This window comes from Paramormyrops kingsleyae, chromosome 25 (assembly GCF_048594095.1).
Source record: "Paramormyrops kingsleyae isolate MSU_618 chromosome 25, PKINGS_0.4, whole genome shotgun sequence".
In the NCBI taxonomy this organism is placed as follows: domain Eukaryota; kingdom Metazoa; phylum Chordata; class Actinopteri; order Osteoglossiformes; family Mormyridae; genus Paramormyrops; species Paramormyrops kingsleyae.
Genome location: NC_132821.1, coordinates 10,059,538 through 10,077,702, shown reverse-complemented (window position 1 = coordinate 10,077,702; position 18,165 = coordinate 10,059,538). Strand labels below are relative to the sequence as shown.

General features: G+C 45.4%; 1 protein-coding gene and 3 long non-coding RNA genes across 4 annotated transcripts; all 4 read right to left on the bottom strand.

Moving 5' to 3' along the window:
• Window positions 1-1,576: 1,576 nt before the first annotated feature.
• On the bottom strand, window positions 1,577-2,073 carry LOC140582694 (uncharacterized). The gene is made up of 3 exons (XR_011985511.1): window positions 1,964-2,073; window positions 1,756-1,875; window positions 1,577-1,648 (listed from the first exon to the last, which is right to left on the bottom strand). It is a non-coding gene; the product is annotated as an uncharacterized lncRNA (long non-coding RNA).
• A 2,901-nt stretch (window positions 2,074-4,974) lies between these two features.
• On the bottom strand, window positions 4,975-5,471 carry LOC140583109 (uncharacterized). Its single transcript, XR_011985899.1, has 3 exons — window positions 5,362-5,471; window positions 5,154-5,273; window positions 4,975-5,046 (listed from the first exon to the last, which is right to left on the bottom strand). It is a non-coding gene; the product is annotated as an uncharacterized lncRNA (long non-coding RNA).
• A 20-nt stretch (window positions 5,472-5,491) lies between these two features.
• LOC140583110 (uncharacterized) lies at window positions 5,492-6,180 on the bottom strand. Its single transcript, XR_011985900.1, has 3 exons — window positions 6,068-6,180; window positions 5,768-5,911; window positions 5,492-5,575 (listed from the first exon to the last, which is right to left on the bottom strand). It is a non-coding gene; the product is annotated as an uncharacterized lncRNA (long non-coding RNA).
• A 10,319-nt stretch (window positions 6,181-16,499) lies between these two features.
• LOC140583061 (uncharacterized) lies at window positions 16,500-17,860 on the bottom strand. Its single transcript, XM_072707643.1, has 5 exons — window positions 17,645-17,860; window positions 17,365-17,544; window positions 17,110-17,257; window positions 16,860-17,017; window positions 16,500-16,701 (listed from the first exon to the last, which is right to left on the bottom strand). The coding sequence occupies exons 1-5, from the start codon at window positions 17,782-17,784 to the stop codon at window positions 16,554-16,556; spliced, it is 774 nt and encodes a 257-aa protein (XP_072563744.1). The 5' UTR covers window positions 17,785-17,860; the 3' UTR covers window positions 16,500-16,553.
• Window positions 17,861-18,165: the final 305 nt, after the last annotated feature.

The following is an 18,165-nucleotide window of genomic DNA, read 5'->3' as shown; positions in this document are numbered from 1 at the left end:
ATAAAGAATGTTTGCTTTCTTATTTGTCGGTCGCGGTAAGCAACTGCAACGCCCCGCATACCCATCGGACAGCTACAGCGATTCTGAGCAATATTGCCAGTATGATCCAATTTCGATTTCGCCGTTTTGACCCTGAAATTTCTGCCTGAAAGCACTCGCTCACTAATTGGAGCGAGCCAGCCTTAAAGGGCCCAGATCGCATTACTGATGGTACCACATATTGTTCTAATCCGTACTGTTGTGACACAGACAAATTGACATACAGTGACTACTAATATTAGCAGGATAGACTCAGTGTATAATGTTCCGAATATTTTGGTGTATTGCTCGGCATTACTGGTTGTTTAATACATTTATTTTAGTCACTCTGTTTACCTGATCTCAGCCTAATTGTTGCGCTGGCAGATAGTTGGGGGATGGGTAGCCGTGCATGTGCATCGCAGAGAGGTGAAAAACAGCAATCAAGGAAACAATAGCCCTCATCTCAGAAGCCGATGTTAACGACTTGAGTAACTGACCTGCTTGATTCAAATGCTGATGACTCCCAGGCTGAGGAATTTGTAACTAAATAGTTGGATTAAAAATATTTGCATCATTGTAATTTGCTCACAACTACAGCTAACTTGCCTGTGTGGCCCTGTTCCCTGTTTTCTTCTGCTTATTACTTACTTTTAGTTGAATTTCCAATTGTCATCTCCATTGTTTAGTGCTCAATGTCTTTGATAAATAACATCATATATATAATATGTCTAATATAAGTTTAATAACTTTATAATTTAATATAAGTTAGGACAAGCTTAATACTCTAATTGTATATCAACTATATATATCATAATTAGCCCTTCTGAAGTCTGTTACCCGTCATCTCAGATGTTGATGTTAACCGCTTCAGTAAGTAACCTGTGGGTCGCACTGGTAAAATAGTTGAGGTTATTTTTCCTTAAAACGGTCATCATGTTTTTATGCTCCACAAATACTGTAGGTTGTCAGCTTTATTTGCCTGTGTACATTTTATATTGTCTGTCATTGCTTTGACCTCTGTGATTTTGCTAAGGTTATCCTGCTAATTCCCTTGCAAACTGTAAAATAAAAGCGTGATTATTTGAGTAGACGGGCTGTGTGTTTCAGTTCGTCACGTGCTTTGGTGTATTTGCGGTGTATTACAGGTCAGTGTGCCACGCATCAGATAGGTAGTGGCCCAGTCTATAATGCTCCAAATATTTTGAAGGGTTACTCTAAAACTGCTGGGGCTATTGACATGTGTCTGGTCTCTGTGTGGACCACAAATGTTGTGCTTTAATTTGATGCTTAATTTGGCTTTATAGCCTGAGGTAGGAGCTCAAACAGACCTCATTCTAGGCATCCGTACAGATTGTCAGGCCCTTCCGAAGTCTGTTACCCCTCATCTCAGATGTTGATGTTAACCGCTTGAGTAAGTGACCTGTGTGTCGCACTTAAACTACTGTAATACTTGGGGCAACGACAAGGTCTTAAACTTTATACATTGTCAAAAAAAAACCCAAAACAATTATACTAGAAAAGTGTCACTTTATTTCACATTTCCTTATTCATCATAATCCTTATTCATCTGGCTCCTTTTGCAGGCCAGGAGCTGAGGTCGCACCCGAGTAAAATAGATGTCGAACCACTGTTGGCAGAGTAGTAACAGGAAGATTAAATATCTGCTTTTGAGTGTGACTTGCTTGGTTCTAGCAGGAAATGTGAAATTAATCTCATCCAATGTGATAAACTTACCATCTCCTCCTCATTGGGCAAGGCAAAGCAGGCCACTTGGTGTGCAGACGTCTTATGCTCCTTCACACCAATGACTGCATAGCCCGACTCGTCTGTGGTCCTAGTCATCCACTCCTCCACCTGCACAGGACAAGGGCGTTACACCAGTAAATAAGAGTAATGGCAGTGAAGTGACAGTGAGGGCAACAAAAAGATTTATAATACTTACAGTCATGTGCTCTACCACTCCTGGTCGCTGGAGGTGTTTCAAAATAACAACAGCCTCCAGGTAGTACAGCACGAGGCAGCACTCCGTGGATTCCAGGGAGCCCTTTTCTGGATACACTTTACCGAGGACTGCCAAGAAATCTTTCTTGGCAGCCCTCAGCACAGCCCAGCAGTCTTCCGGAGAGAGTGGATGCTTCTCTTTCAGAATGGCGTGCCTATGGGGGGGTAAAGAAATAAGAAAAATTCAATTAAGCTGCAGCAGAGAAGACAGGCAGGACTGGCAAGTCGAGCGGTGCTGCTGGCATCGCGGCGGCTGCCGCAGGCGGGGCTGCAGGCAGCACAGCCGCGGGCAGATCGGCGGCGGCAGCAGGCAGCGCAGCCGCGGGCAGATCGGCGGCGGCAGCAGGCAGCGCAGCCGCGGGCAGATCGGCGGCGGCAGCAGGCAGCGCAGCCGCGGGCGGATCGGCGGAGGCATCAGCAGCAGGCGATGCCGCGGGCGGATCGGCGGAGGCATCAGCAGCAGGCGATGCCGCGGGCAGATCCGGAACACGCAGGTCCGGAGCCGGCAGGAAGGGTGCTGAGCGCGTGGGCGCCCTCCCTTTCAGGGCTTTGGGAACCCGGGGAATGCCGTCCAGTACGGCGCGAATTCCGCCTGGCCCCAGACGCTCCGGATGCGAGCCGGCCAGGCTCGTAGCAACGGTGTCCTCAAAGGCGGGGAGGAGATAGCAGGCTCCTATGAAGAGCGACGGAGTCTCCTCCTGGTGCTTCTCCCTTTGCTTGGCGAGCCGGCGTTGTAGCCGACGGAGGTACTTCCGGGCTTTGGTCAGGGGGTAGTCCTGCCCTGACGGGCGCTCCTCCCGGAGCAGGTCCCGGCCCCGGCTAGCCAGCTCCAGGGCTACCGGGTCCTGCTGTACCTCGGGCTGGGCATGCCAGTATACGAAGTCCTGCAGCAGTCCGAGCCGGCGGTGCTCGGACTGCTGCTTCGTATCTTCCGAGAGATCTGTCATTCTGTCACGCCGGCGGGGAGGCGAACAAGGAAGCAGGCGAATCGCAGCAAGGAGATAGGGAAACGTGGGTTTTAATGGAGGGACGGACAGGTACGGACACCACAACGAGACACTACAATGACAGATCTCGGGAATACAGACTGAGACTCGGACTAAATACACAAGACTAGGTAACAGAACGAGCTACAGGTGGGAACAATTAGGGCGAAACAGGAGGTAATGAGATGGGCGTGGCACACATCGGGAGCGGACGGAGCGGGGCGTGACAGCTTGCTCATATACATTTAATTTCTGTCTGTCTTTGCCATTTCAAAACCATGTTGTGACTCTTGGGTGACTTTAATATAAGCTATTGGAGCTGTAATAATTTACGTTTTACACTCTCTTGATTAATGTGGAAGATCGTAATTTAAAATACATAGGATGATAATAAAGAATGTTTGCTTTCTTATTTGTCGGTCGCGGTAAGCAACTGCAACGCCCCGCATACCCATCGGACAGCTACAGCGATTCTGAGCAATATTGCCAGTATGATCCAATTTCGATTTCGCCGTTTTGACCCTGAAATTTCTGCCTGAAAGCACTCGCTCACTAATTGGAGCGAGCCAGCCTTAAAGGGCCCAGATCGCATTACTGATGGTACCACATATTGTTCTAATCCGTACTGTTGTGACACAGACAAATTGACATACAGTGACTACTAATATTAGCAGGATAGACTCAGTGTATAATGTTCCGAATATTTTGGTGTATTGCTCGGCATTACTGGTTGTTTAATACATTTATTTTAGTCACTCTGTTTACCTGATCTCAGCCTAATTGTTGCGCTGGCAGATAGTTGGGGGATGGGTAGCCGTGCATGTGCATCGCAGAGAGGTGAAAAACAGCAATCAAGGAAACAATAGCCCTCATCTCAGAAGCCGATGTTAACGACTTGAGTAACTGACCTGCTTGATTCAAATGCTGATGACTCCCAGGCTGAGGAATTTGTAACTAAATAGTTGGATTAAAAATATTTGCATCATTGTAATTTGCTCACAACTACAGCTAACTTGCCTGTGTGGCCCTGTTCCCTGTTTTCTTCTGCTTATTACTTACTTTTAGTTGAATTTCCAATTGTCATCTCCATTGTTTAGTGCTCAATGTCTTTGATAAATAACATCATATATATAATATGTCTAATATAAGTTTAATAACTTTATAATTTAATATAAGTTAGGACAAGCTTAATACTCTAATTGTATATCAACTATATATATCATAATTAGCCCTTCTGAAGTCTGTTACCCGTCATCTCAGATGTTGATGTTAACCGCTTCAGTAAGTAACCTGTGGGTCGCACTGGTAAAATAGTTGAGGTTATTTTTCCTTAAAACGGTCATCATGTTTTTATGCTCCACAAATACTGTAGGTTGTCAGCTTTATTTGCCTGTGTACATTTTATATTGTCTGTCATTGCTTTGACCTCTGTGATTTTGCTAAGGTTATCCTGCTAATTCCCTTGCAAACTGTAAAATAAAAGCGTGATTATTTGAGTAGACGGGCTGTGTGTTTCAGTTCGTCACGTGCTTTGGTGTATTTGCGGTGTATTACAGGTCAGTGTGCCACGCATCAGATAGGTAGTGGCCCAGTCTATAATGCTCCAAATATTTTGAAGGGTTACTCTAAAACTGCTGGGGCTATTGACATGTGTCTGGTCTCTGTGTGGACCACAAATGTTGTGCTTTAATTTGATGCTTAATTTGGCTTTATAGCCTGAGGTAGGAGCTCAAACAGACCTCATTCTAGGCATCCGTACAGATTGTCAGGCCCTTCCGAAGTCTGTTACCCCTCATCTCAGATGTTGATGTTAACCGCTTGAGTAAGTGACCTGTGTGTCGCACTTAAACTACTGTAATACTTGGGGCAACGACAAGGTCTTAAACTTTATACATTGTCAAAAAAAAACCCAAAACAATTATACTAGAAAAGTGTCACTTTATTTCACATTTCCTTATTCATCATAATCCTTATTCATCTGGCTCCTTTTGCAGGCCAGGAGCTGAGGTCGCACCCGAGTAAAATAGATGTCGAACCACTGTTGGCAGAGTAGTAACAGGAAGATTAAATATCTGCTTTTGAGTGTGACTTGCTTGGTTCTAGCAGGAAATGTGAAATTAATCTCATCCAATGTGATAAACTTACCATCTCCTCCTCATTGGGCAAGGCAAAGCAGGCCACTTGGTGTGCAGACGTCTTATGCTCCTTCACACCAATGACTGCATAGCCCGACTCGTCTGTGGTCCTAGTCATCCACTCCTCCACCTGCACAGGACAAGGGCGTTACACCAGTAAATAAGAGTAATGGCAGTGAAGTGACAGTGAGGGCAACAAAAAGATTTATAATACTTACAGTCATGTGCTCTACCACTCCTGGTCGCTGGAGGTGTTTCAAAATAACAACAGCCTCCAGGTAGTACAGCACGAGGCAGCACTCCGTGGATTCCAGGGAGCCCTTTTCTGGATACACTTTACCGAGGACTGCCAAGAAATCTTTCTTGGCAGCCCTCAGCACAGCCCAGCAGTCTTCCGGAGAGAGTGGATGCTTCTCTTTCAGAATGGCGTGCCTATGGGGGGGTAAAGAAATAAGAAAAATTCAATTAATTTCAATTTCAAGTGCAATTAATGCAGAGGGGAGGGGAGGGCAGGGCAAGGCGGCATAGGTGCCGTTTCTGATGGTGGGCAAGTCAGAGCAGCAGGATGTCATGGTCTCCAGGCAGCTCCACAGGAGTAAAATAGGCGAGAAGAATTAAGTGTACCTCCTTTGGATGATTTCCTTGCCGACTAGCTTAGCACAGCTCCGCTGCAGTAAGCCCAGGTAGTCGATGAAGTGTTTTGCATCTCTCCACAGCCTTTCGTTGTTGCTCCGGAGGTCAGTATCAATTGTGTGATACTTGAGGAATCTGTCCGAGGAAGCACAAGTATGTAAGTATTCACATGAATGTAGACATATGTAATCTTGATAAAGACAATAGTGGGGAGGATTAAACTGGCTTGAAGAAACATATATGTATATAAACACATATATAACTACATTAAAAATTCACAAAACAACCAACCTCTTCAGGCTCTTTATATAATTGATCTGAGTCTGCTTTGTCAATTTAGCCTCTGTCAGCTCAGAGAAGAAATGCCTGGTCTTCTCCCTTTCCTTGACGAATTCCAGGGAGGGATCCTGCGGGTTCATGAAACACAGGAACCTGGCTACATTTTCCACCTGAGAAGAAGAAACAGAATAAGGATGAATGGATGGATGGATGGATGGGAGGTGGGTGAGTGAGTGAGTGAGTGAGTGAGTGATAGATAATAATTCTATAGGGATCATCACCTCCTGTTTAAAATTCTTGTTCTGGAGATCCCTCTCCAAGTACGTGGCAAAGCCTTTCAGCAGCGGATGGTCCAGAGAATGCTTCCTGTAGAGCCCCTTTTCTGCCATCAGCTGCCTTGTCTTCTGTGGCCACTGCACCTTCTGGGTACTGCAATGTTGGGAACACATTTTGTTGTAAAAATGCTTATTGATCTGGCTCAATCAAAAACAAACAGCATCAATGTAAAAACTGAGATACTCACACTTGAAAGGTCTCTCCACTGCTGGCACTGTGAGCATCTTCTGTTTGCTCACCCTCTGAGCTTTCTGGGGGCTGATTGGCTGCGTAGACAGTGCTGGTCCGATCCATCGCTGGTGATTGGGGCATGCCAGTCACCACCACATGGCGACGCTGCAACTCCTCGATCATCCTTTCAAAAAAAAGAAGCACTGTTAGTGAATTTCAGTCAGGAGAAACATGTGATGTGTAGAAAGACGGAAAAGATCTTCCACCAACCTGTTCGCTGGATCAGGACCATCGAAAATCTGTCGGATGTGACTGTAACTGAAGACCCTGCCCCAGTGCAGAACGTCCAGCGCATCCTTCTTCGCCTTCTCCAAAACGTCGCAGATAGCCTCTTTTGATGACGTCTTCATGCACACACGAGTCAGGTGCACCGACAGGTTCGGCTGTGTCTTCTGGCAGACGGGGCAAAGTAGAAAATGCCTGTTGAAAGCACTGGAAAAAAGAAACAAACAGGTAAGTCATGGAAAAGTTGAGGTCCCTGCATCTATGCAGATGATTTTCTTATAATTCGTAAGTAGCCTGGTTGGACACATCCTGTTTATTAAGGCTATATCCACTGATTTAATTGACATTTACCTTACACCTGTACCATTCTGCTGTGTATTATTTCTACTATCCAAGTACTGTAAACTACTGTAATACTTGGGGCAACGACAAGGTCTTAAACTTTATACATTGTCAAAAAAAAAACCAAAATAAAGTGACACTTTTCTAGTATAATTATTTCACATTTAAAGAGTTATTTCACATAAAAACTGCATACAAGAAAATAGTACAGTGCAATCAGGATGTACTTGGGCCAATTGATTAGAAATTAAGAGCTTTAAATTTGATGAATGAATAATCTGCCCGACCTTGCATGGTGGAATAATCTACCCACATCACTTTTGGGAAGAGTAGCAAACAATCAAAATGATGATCTTGCCAAAAATTAACTACATGTTCTCAATGGTTCTCAGTCCCTCTCCCCTGAACGATTTCCTCTGCACCCCATAATCGAACAACAGTTCCTCCCCAACATTAATCCTGTTCAGGGCCAAAAGCAAAATAACATCCTGTCCCCCGACGGCTGGGCTGTACAGTCTTGGCCGGAGGTTGGCCTTCTTATGGGAATGATTAATCAGCCGGCCAAAAGGCTGTATGCCCGGGTGACAGGCACACTCAGACTTATGGCTGTTCCGGAAGAAGAACATGTAGCCAGATTCTTCTTCCTTCGTCGATGAGTGAATCCGCTGGCCCTCAGTGGCTGTGACTACCGGCCCGTGGTAGTCACACACCACCTCACCAGCCTGGAACTGCCGGGTGGCGCAGACTCCCTTCCCCTTCCCCGCAATGTCCATCACCACAAGTCCCTTCCACTTCTGGTTGTGGATGAGCTCCTGGATGTGGCTAGAGTCCACGGCAGTGTCCACCGAACCCACTGGTCTCCAGTCCTTCAGAACGCTGGCCGCGCTGGGAACGTTACTTTTCCAGCCTTGGTTCCTGATCCAAGCGTCGACCCGGGACTCGGTGGGCTGCCGTCTGCCAAAGTGTGCTGTCAAGAACAAAGTAAATTGTTGTTAGTTAAGAAGCCTATGTAGATAGGACCGTTTCACAGTAAAAAATGTCATTAGTGCTACAAACAATACTCACACAAGACATGCCGTACGCGCATCCTCATCTGGGCCTTCAGCCAGCGATCATAGAGCTGCCGCTGAAACCGGCCCGACGTCTGCGAGCGTGCTGTCTTGTCTGGGATGTCGCCATCCAGGGTCACGGGGTGGGTCCGAAGGAGCTGATCGAACGCTGCCTGGACATCCATCTGTTGGTTGGATGCCAGGGCAGCATCCCGTGCGGCACCACGGGCAGAACAGCTGGGTCCTTCCTCTGCGGAGTCAGCGCTGAGATAAATATAAAAATAAAAAAAATAAAAAAAAACCCACAAACGTTTAAGGTTAGTGTTCAGTGGTGAGGGCTTTGGTTGTGTGTCTTGATGTTGGTAAGTGTGTTGACAAACAGAGAACATGCCTACCTTGAGTCACCTGCCAGCTTCTTCAGCAGCTTACTGGCCAGCACCACATTCCGCGACTGCTTCATCCGGTAGTGCTCGTCAGCCGTCGCAGTGGAATGAGTGAGGTAATCGGCCACCAAGGACTTCTCTTGGTCCGTCAAGTCCTTGGTGGCCGTCTCAAAGATGCGCCGGGCCGTCTGGTAGGTGACTGGATCCAGCTTGTATCTAAAATACAAAAATACATTTATTAATACGTCTCACACAACACGTATGTAGAACATATTATAGGGGGAATTAATCATGACGATCAGCTCACTTTTGGTGCAGCCGGTTGAGGTCATTCGAAGCGTTGAACGCCGGCCTGCCTGCGGTGGAGACGAAGAACCGTTTGTCTCCTCCCAGGTCATCCAGTGTCGTCCGGCTCCTCTTGGAGCTCAGGAGCTGTGGCCGTACCTGGGTGAAGTAGATGTCGAACCACTGTTGGCAGAGGAAAACAGATTAAATCGCTGCTCTTGAAATAAACTATGAAATAAATCTTATCAAACTTGATATACTTACCGTCTCCTCCTCAGAGGACAATGCAAACGTGGCCGCTTGCTGCGCCGACGTCTTGTGTTCCTTCACCACAATCACCGTATGGTCGGCCTCGGACGTGCTCCTGGTCATCCACTCCTGGACCTACACAATACAATGATGTCCCACTGATAAATAAGAGTATCGGCAAAAAGGAAAAGTGAAGACAAAAAGAATACAACACTTACGGTCATGTGCTCCACCACGCCTGGTGGCTGGAGATGCTTCAGAATCACCGTGGCCTCCAGGTAGTAGAGGACAAGGCAGCACTCTGCACACTCCAGGGGCATCTCCTCCGGATACACCTTGCCAAGGACTGCCAAGAAGTCGTTCTTGGCAGCCCTCAGCACGGCCCAGCAGTCCTCTGGACTCTTCTCTGGGCTCATCCCCGTGAGAATGACATGACTATGTGGGTGGGAGAAGAAAATTCAATTACTGTCAATCCTAATCAATACAGTACACATTTTAATAAAATGTGCTCACAATGTAAAATGGAGCAGTGAGGGAGATAAAAAAAAAAAACATTATGAGTGTGTTAAACACAGTAGAGGAGATGTATAATCAAATCATAATATGGAATTTAACGGGTGTTGATAGTTGAACTTACCTCCTTTGCGTCATCTCCTTACTCACCAACTTTGCAGAGCTCTGCTGGAGTGAGCCCAGGTACTCCACGAAGAACATTGCCTCATTCCACAAGGCAATGTTGTCACGCCGGAGGTCGGTGGCCACGGTGTGGTACTTGAGGAATCTGTCAGAGGAAGGACATGTATGTAAGTATCCATATGTACATAAACTTGTACATGCCACCATGACAATAGTGGGAGGACTGAACTTCCTTGAAGAAAACAGATACGACAATACAACACAAACCTACAATATACTGTTAAAAATCTACATGCTACCAACCTCTTCAGGCTCTTCATGTAGTTGACCTGAGTCTGCCTGGAGAGACCAGCCTCAGTCAGCTCCCGAAAGAAGAGCTTCGTCCTCTCCCTCTCCCTCAGAAATTCAAGGGATGGCTCTTCAGGGTTCACAAAAAACATGAACCTGCTGACGTTTTCCACCTGGAAAATAAAATCGGCATTACTTAATGAATATATTGCGTAGATATAAAGCTCCAAAAAATAATAGAGTGAACTTTTATGGGAGACCTCACCGTCTGCTTGAAATTCTCAATCAGGAGATCCTTCTCCAAGTATGCGGCGAAGCCCTTCAGGAGGGGATGGTCCAGAGAATGTTTCCGGTGCAGTCCCTTCTCCTGCATCATGTGCCTGGAGGTCTGTGGCCACTGCACCTCCCGGGTACTGCCATGTGGAAAACATATTTCGTCTTAAAATTGCACCTTCAATTGGCTCACAAGCAAAAGCAAAAGGTATCAATGAAGCTGCAAATCCGAGACACTCATACTCACACTTGAAAGATCTCGCCGTTGCTGACACTGACTGCGTCCTCCGACTGCTCAGTCGCCGAGCTCTCCGGTCGCTGCACGGTTGTACCAGCCATCACAGGAACACTGCTGGTCTGCGCCGCTACTGCTGGGGAGGGGGTGTCAGGCACCACCATGTGGCGACGCTCCAGCTCCTGGATCATCCTTTCAGATAAATAAGTAAATAAAAAAAACTGTTAGTAAATGTCATACTGAAGAAACGAAGCGAGATGTGTAAAAAAGACTGAAGAGTTTTCCCACCAACCTGCTCATAGGATTAGCATCATCCATAATGTCTCGCAGGTGCCTGTAGCTGAACACCCTGCCCCACTGCAGAACTTCAAGCGCATCCTGCTTTGCCTTCTCCACTACTTCTTGGATGGCTTCTTTCGAAGATCTCTTCATGCACACCCTAGTCAGATGCACCGAGAGGCTTGCCTGTGTCTTCTTGCACACGGGGCAGAGCAGGAAATGCCTGTTGGAAGTACTGCGGATATAAAAAAACAACAACAAAAAAAAACAATTAACAGTTTTATGTAACAGTCAAGGAAGTGTTACTTAAGATTAGATTTAATTCATGATTTTCAGGACCCATTCCAGTCATCATCATCAACATTGTTCATTCCTCAGTGGTTTGGATAAATAACATTTGCATATCTATTGTCATCCTGATGGGTCCCAGACTGAGAAAAGTAATTAGTAAACTACATGATCACAACTACTAAAAGATTTTTACTAATTACAGTCGAACTTCGTTACAACGTACCTCGGGGGACATTAAGAATTTGTACGTTATAACCATAGTATGTTGTAACCAGGTCCCTCAAAATGAATGGAACGGGGGCTGCATGCAAGAAGTGCGGCCGGCGTGGAATGCTTCGTGAGGATAGGTTCATACAGTTAGGCGTTGCTAAGCGATGTAGATGGCCGGCAACAGCCGATTCTGAATTGTGCACGCGCTCGGAAGATGAGGCTGTACGTTGTAACGATGGTCAGTTTGCCTATTTTCCTCTGAAAATCATACGTTATATCGAAGTTTACGCTGTAAAGGTGTATGTTCTAAGCGATACCGGCAAATGGAATAATGCAATACGCGAATTCGGGACATCGAAATTTGAACGTTGTATTGGTGTAAACGTTATAAACGGGGTATGTTGTAACGAGGTTCGACTGTAGTTACATTTATATCAAGCAATATAAGCCCTTATATTTTAGCAATCTGAAAGTGCTACAGAGTAAAAATAAAGAGATTAAATAGGAGAATCTATAAAATGTCTTTCTAAAAAGATGAGTTTTTGTAATTAAAAAAAGTTGCTTCGAAATATTGTTTTAGTTTTGTAGTGGATGCAATTTAAGTTTAAACAATAGTACTGTAGTCAGTTTAAGAGACTTAAGCAGTGTCAGTAAACTACATACAAAGATGAACAACACAGTTTCTACACATTCAAAAGCAATAATAAATTGATCGTAATTACTTACGCCTTGGAAGCCATTCTTCACGAGTTGTTCAACAAAAGATGAAATCTTGAGCAGAATCTGGAGCTCTTGTCTCGCTGGAAGCAGAGGTAGAGTGACTGTACATGCGGAGGTCTCCTCTTAATATACGATTCTGACCGCCCCCCCGCCCCCTCGTAGCCCCGCCCACCCCATCCCACCCCACTCCACCCCCGGTGTCACTCTGAGGGACACTTCCACTGGAAGACAGTTTCAAACAATATAACTTTTAAAAAGGATAAGAACTGAATTTTTATTTCTAAATAAGGTGATAAATCGATAGTGCAGTTATAAAACTTCTGCACGATTTCGCCACCACACCACAAAAATATAGTAGCCTATTTAATATAATATAAATCTACCCAAACAAAAGATCCCTTACCTGTATGTTGCTTGCTGACATACATTTCATTTGTGTCTGTCTTTGCCATTTCAAAACCATGTTGTGACTCTTGTGTGACTTTAATATAAGCTATTGGAGCTGTAATATTGTCAGTTTTACAATCTCTTGATTAATGTGGAAGATCGTAATTTAACATACATAGGATGGTAATAAAGAATGTTTGCTTTCTTATGTGTCGGTCACGGTAAGCAACCGCAACGGCCCGCATACCAAGCTACAGCGATTCTGAGCAATATTGGCAGTATGATCCAATTTCGATTTCGCCGTTTTTACCCCGAAATTTCTGCACGAATTCGCCACCACACCACATATATATAGTATACTATAATATAATTTACCCAAACAACGGATCCCTTATGTTGCTTGCTTATATACATTTAATTTCTGTCTGTCTTTGCCATTTCAAAACCATGTTGTGACTCTTGGGTGACTTTAATATAAGCTATTGGAGCTGTAATATTGTCCGTTTTACAATCTCTTGATTAATGTGGAAGATCATAATTTAACATACATAGGATGATAATAAATAATGTTTGCTTTCTTATGTGTCGGTCACGGTAAGCAACCGCAACGGCCCGCATACCATCGGAAAGCTGCAGCGATTCTGAGCAATATTGGCAGTATGATCCAATTTCGATTTCGCCGTTTTTACCCTGAAATTTCTGCCTGAATTTGCCCCCCCTCCCCGCCGCCTTGCTCTAACCCACTCTCGCACTCGCTCACTATTTGGAGCGAGCCAGCCTTAAAGGGCCCAGATCGCATTACTGATGGTACCATATATTGTTCTAATCCGTACTGTTGTGACACAGACAAATTGACATACAGTGACTACTAATATTAGCAGGATAGACTCAGTGTATAATGTTCCGAATATTTTGGTGTATTGCTCGGCATTACTGGTTGTTTAATACATTTATTTTAGTCACTCTGTTTACCTGATCTCAGCCTAATTGTTGCGCTGGCAGATAGTTGGGGGATGGGTAGCCGTGCATGTGCATCGCAGAGAGGTGAAAAACAGCAATCAAGGAAACAATAGCCCTCATCTCAGAAGCCGATGTTAACGACTTGAGTAACTGACCTGCTTGATTCAAATGCTGATGACTCCCAGGCTGAGGAATTTGTAACTAAATAGTTGGATTAAAAATATTTGCATCATTGTAATTTGCTCACAACTACAGCTAACTTGCCTGTGTGGCCCTGTTCCCTGTTTTCTTCTGCTTATTACTTACTTTTAGTTGAATTTCCAATTGTCATCTCCATTGTTTAGTGCTCAATGTCTTTGATAAATAACATCATATATATAATATGTCTAATATAAGTTTAATAACTTTATAATTTAATATAAGTTAGGACAAGCTTAATACTCTAATTGTATATCAACTATATATATCATAATTAGCCCTTCTGAAGTCTGTTACCCGTCATCTCAGATGTTGATGTTAACCGCTTCAGTAAGTAACCTGTGGGTCGCACTTAAACTACTGTAATACTTGGGGCAACGACAAGGTCTTAAACTTTATACATTGTCAAAAAAAAACCCAAAACAATTATACTAGAAAAGTGTCACTTTATTTCACATTTAAAGAGTTATTTCACATAAAAACTGCATACAAGAAAATAGTACAGTGCAATCAGGATGTACTTGGGCCAATTGATTAGAAATTAAGAGCTTTAAATTTGATGAATGAATAATCTGCCCGACCTTGCATGGTGGAATAATCTACCCACATCACTTTTGGGAAGAGTAGCAAACAATCAAAATGATGATCTTGCCAAAAATTAACTACATGTTCTCAATGGTTCTCAGTCCCTCTCCCCTGAACGATTTCCTCTGCACCCCATAATCGAACAACAGTTCCTCCCCAACATTAATCCTGTTCAGGGCCAAAAGCAAAATAACATCCTGTCCCCCGACGGCTGGGCTGTACAGTCTTGGCCGGAGGTTGGCCTTCTTATGGGAATGATTAATCAGCCGGCCAAAAGGCTGTATGCCCGGGTGACAGGCACACTCAGACTTATGGCTGTTCCGGAAGAAGAACATGTAGCCAGATTCTTCTTCCTTCGTCGATGAGTGAATCCGCTGGCCCTCAGTGGCTGTGACTACCGGCCCGTGGTAGTCACACACCACCTCACCAGCCTGGAACTGCCGGGTGGCGCAGACTCCCTTCCCCTTCCCCGCAATGTCCATCACCACAAGTCCCTTCCACTTCTGGTTGTGGATGAGCTCCTGGATGTGGCTAGAGTCCACGGCAGTGTCCACCGAACCCACTGGTCTCCAGTCCTTCAGAACGCTGGCCGCGCTGGGAACGTTACTTTTCCAGCCTTGGTTCCTGATCCAAGCGTCGACCCGGGACTCGGTGGGCTGCCGTCTGCCAAAGTGTGCTGTCAAGAACAAAGTAAATTGTTGTTAGTTAAGAAGCCTATGTAGATAGGACCGTTTCACAGTAAAAAATGTCATTAGTGCTACAAACAATACTCACACAAGACATGCCGTACGCGCATCCTCATCTGGGCCTTCAGCCAGCGATCATAGAGCTGCCGCTGAAACCGGCCCGACGTCTGCGAGCGTGCTGTCTTGTCTGGGATGTCGCCGTCCAGGGTCACGGGGTGGGTCCGAAGGAGCTGATCGAACGCTGCCTGGACATCCATCTGTTGGTTGGATGCCAGGGCAGCATCCCGTGCGGCACCACGGGCAGAACAGCTGGGTCCTTCCTCTGCGGAGTCAGCGCTGAGATAAATATAAAAATAAAAAAAATAAAAAAAAACCCACAAACGTTTAAGGTTAGTGTTCAGTGGTGAGGGCTTTGGTTGTGTGTCTTGATGTTGGTAAGTGTGTTGACAAACAGAGAACATGCCTACCTTGAGTCACCTGCCAGCTTCTTCAGCAGCTTACTGGCCAGCACCACATTCCGCGACTGCTTCATCCGGTAGTGCTCGTCAGCCGTCGCAGTGGAATGAGTGAGGTAATCGGCCACCAAGGACTTCTCTTGGTCCGTCAAGTCCTTGGTGGCCGTCTCAAAGATGCGCCGGGCCGTCTGGTAGGTGACTGGATCCAGCTTGTATCTAAAATACAAAAATACATTTATTAATACGTCTCACACAACACGTATGTAGAACATATTATAGGGGGAATTAATCATGACGATCAGCTCACTTTTGGTGCAGCCGGTTGAGGTCATTCGAAGCGTTGAACGCCGGCCTGCCTGCGGTGGAGACGAAGAACCGTTTGTCTCCTCCCAGGTCATCCAGTGTCGTCCGGCTCCTCTTGGAGCTCAGGAGCTGTGGCCGTACCTGGGTGAAGTAGATGTCGAACCACTGTTGGCAGAGGAAAACAGATTAAATCGCTGCTCTTGAAATAAACTATGAAATAAATCTTATCAAACTTGATATACTTACCGTCTCCTCCTCAGAGGACAATGCAAACGTGGCCGCTTGCTGCGCCGACGTCTTGTGTTCCTTCACCACAATCACCGTATGGTCGGCCTCGGACGTGCTCCTGGTCATCCACTCCTGGACCTACACAATACAATGATGTCCCACTGATAAATAAGAGTATCGGCAAAAAGGAAAAGTGAAGACAAAAAGAATACAACACTTACGGTCATGTGCTCCACCACGCCTGGTGGCTGGAGATGCTTCAGAATCACCGTGGCCTCCAGGTAGTAGAGGACAAGGCAGCACTCTGCACACTCCAGGGGCATCTCCTCCGGATACACCTTGCCAAGGACTGCCAAGAAGTCGTTCTTGGCCGCCCTCAGCACGGCCCAACAGTCCTCTGGACTCTTCTCTGGGCTCATCCCCGTGAGAATGACATGACTATGTGGGTGGGAGAAGAAAATTCAATTACTGTCAATCCTAATCAATACAGTACACATTTTAATAAAATGTGCTCACAATGTAAAATGGCTCTGCTTCTCCATGCAGTGCACTCCAGGAGCAGTGAGGGAGATAAAAATAAAAACATTATGAGTGTGTTAAACACAGTAGAGGAGATGTATAATCAAATCATAATATGGAATTTAACGGGTGTTGACAGTTGAACTTACCTCCATTGCGTCATCTCCTTACTCACCAACTTTGCAGAGCTCTGCTGGAGTGAGCCCAGGTACTCCACGAAGAACATTGCCTCATTCCACAAGGCAATGTTGTCACGCCGGAGGTCGGTGGCCACGGTGTGGTACTTGAGGAATCTGTCAGAGGAAGGACATGTATGTAAGTATCCATATGTACATAAACTTGTACATGCCACCATGACAATAGTGGGAGGACTGAACTTCCTTGAAGATAACAGATACGACAATACAACACAAACCTACAATATACTGTTAAAAATCTACATGCTACCAACCTCTTCAGGCTCTTCATGTAGTTGACCTGAGTCTGCCTGGAGAGACCAGCCTCAGTCAGCTCCCGAAAGAAGAGCTTCGTCCTCTCCCTCTCCCTCAGAAATTCAAGGGATGGCTCTTCAGGGTTCACAAAAAACATGAACCTGCTGACGTTTTCCACCTGGAAAATAAAATCGGCATTACTTAATGAATATATTGCGTAGATATAAAGCTCCAAAAAATAATAGAGTGAACTTTTATGGGAGACCTCACCGTCTGCTTGAAATTCTCAATCAGGAGATCCTTCTCCAAGTATGCGGCGAAGCCCTTCAGGAGGGGATGGTCCAGAGAATGTTTCCGGTGCAGTCCCTTCTCCTGCATCATGTGCCTGGAGGTCTGTGGCCACTGCACCTCCCGGGTACTGCCATGTGGAAAACATATTTCGTCTTAAAATTGCACCTTCAATTGGCTCACAAGCAAAAGCAAAAGGTATCAATGAAGCTGCAAATCCGAGACACTCATACTCACACTTGAAAGATCTCGCCGTTGCTGACACTGACTGCGTCCTCCGACTGCTCAGTCGCCGAGCTCTCCGGTCGCTGCACGGTTGTACCAGCCATCACAGGAACACTGCTGGTCTGCGCCGCTACTGCTGGGGAGGGGGTGTCAGGCACCACCATGTGGCGACGCTCCAGCTCCTGGATCATCCTTTCAGATAAATAAGTAAATAAAAAAAACTGTTAGTAAATGTCATACTGAAGAAACGAAGCGAGATGTGTAAAAAAGACTGAAGAGTTTTCCCACCAACCTGCTCATAGGATTAGCATCATCCATAATGTCTCGCAGGTGCCTGTAGCTGAACACCCTGCCCCACTGCAGAACTTCAAGCGCATCCTGCTTTGCCTTCTCCACTACTTCTTGGATGGCTTCTTTCGAAGATCTCTTCATGCACACCCTAGTCAGATGCACCGAGAGGCTTGCCTGTGTCTTCTTGCACACGGGGCAGAGCAGGAAATGCCTGTTGGAAGTACTGCGGATATAAAAAAACAACAACAAAAAAAAACAATTAACAGTTTTATGTAACAGTCAAGGAAGTGTTACTTAAGATTAGATTTAATTCATGATTTTCAGGACCCATTCCAGTCATCATCATCAACATTGTTCATTCCTCAGTGGTTTGGATAAATAACATTTGCATATCTATTGTCATCCTGATGGGTCCCAGACTGAGAAAAGTAATTAGTAAACTACATGATCACAACTACTAAAAGATTTTTACTAATTACAGTCGAACTTCGTTACAACGTACCTCGGGGGACATTAAGAATT

Excerpts from the sequence above, each read along its gene's own strand:
- LOC140583061 (XM_072707643.1), bottom strand. The coding sequence starts at position 17,784 with ATGAAGAGATCTTCGAAAGAAGCCATCCAAGAAGTAGTGGAGAAGGCA. Across the intron at positions 17,545-17,644 it reads GATGCTAATCCTATGAGCAG|GATGATCCAGGAGCTGGAGC; the intron begins GTTGGTGGGAAA and ends TTTATCTGAAAG. Across the intron at positions 17,018-17,109 it reads TTGAGAATTTCAAGCAGACG|GTGGAAAACGTCAGCAGGTT; the intron begins GTGAGGTCTCCC and ends TTTATTTTCCAG.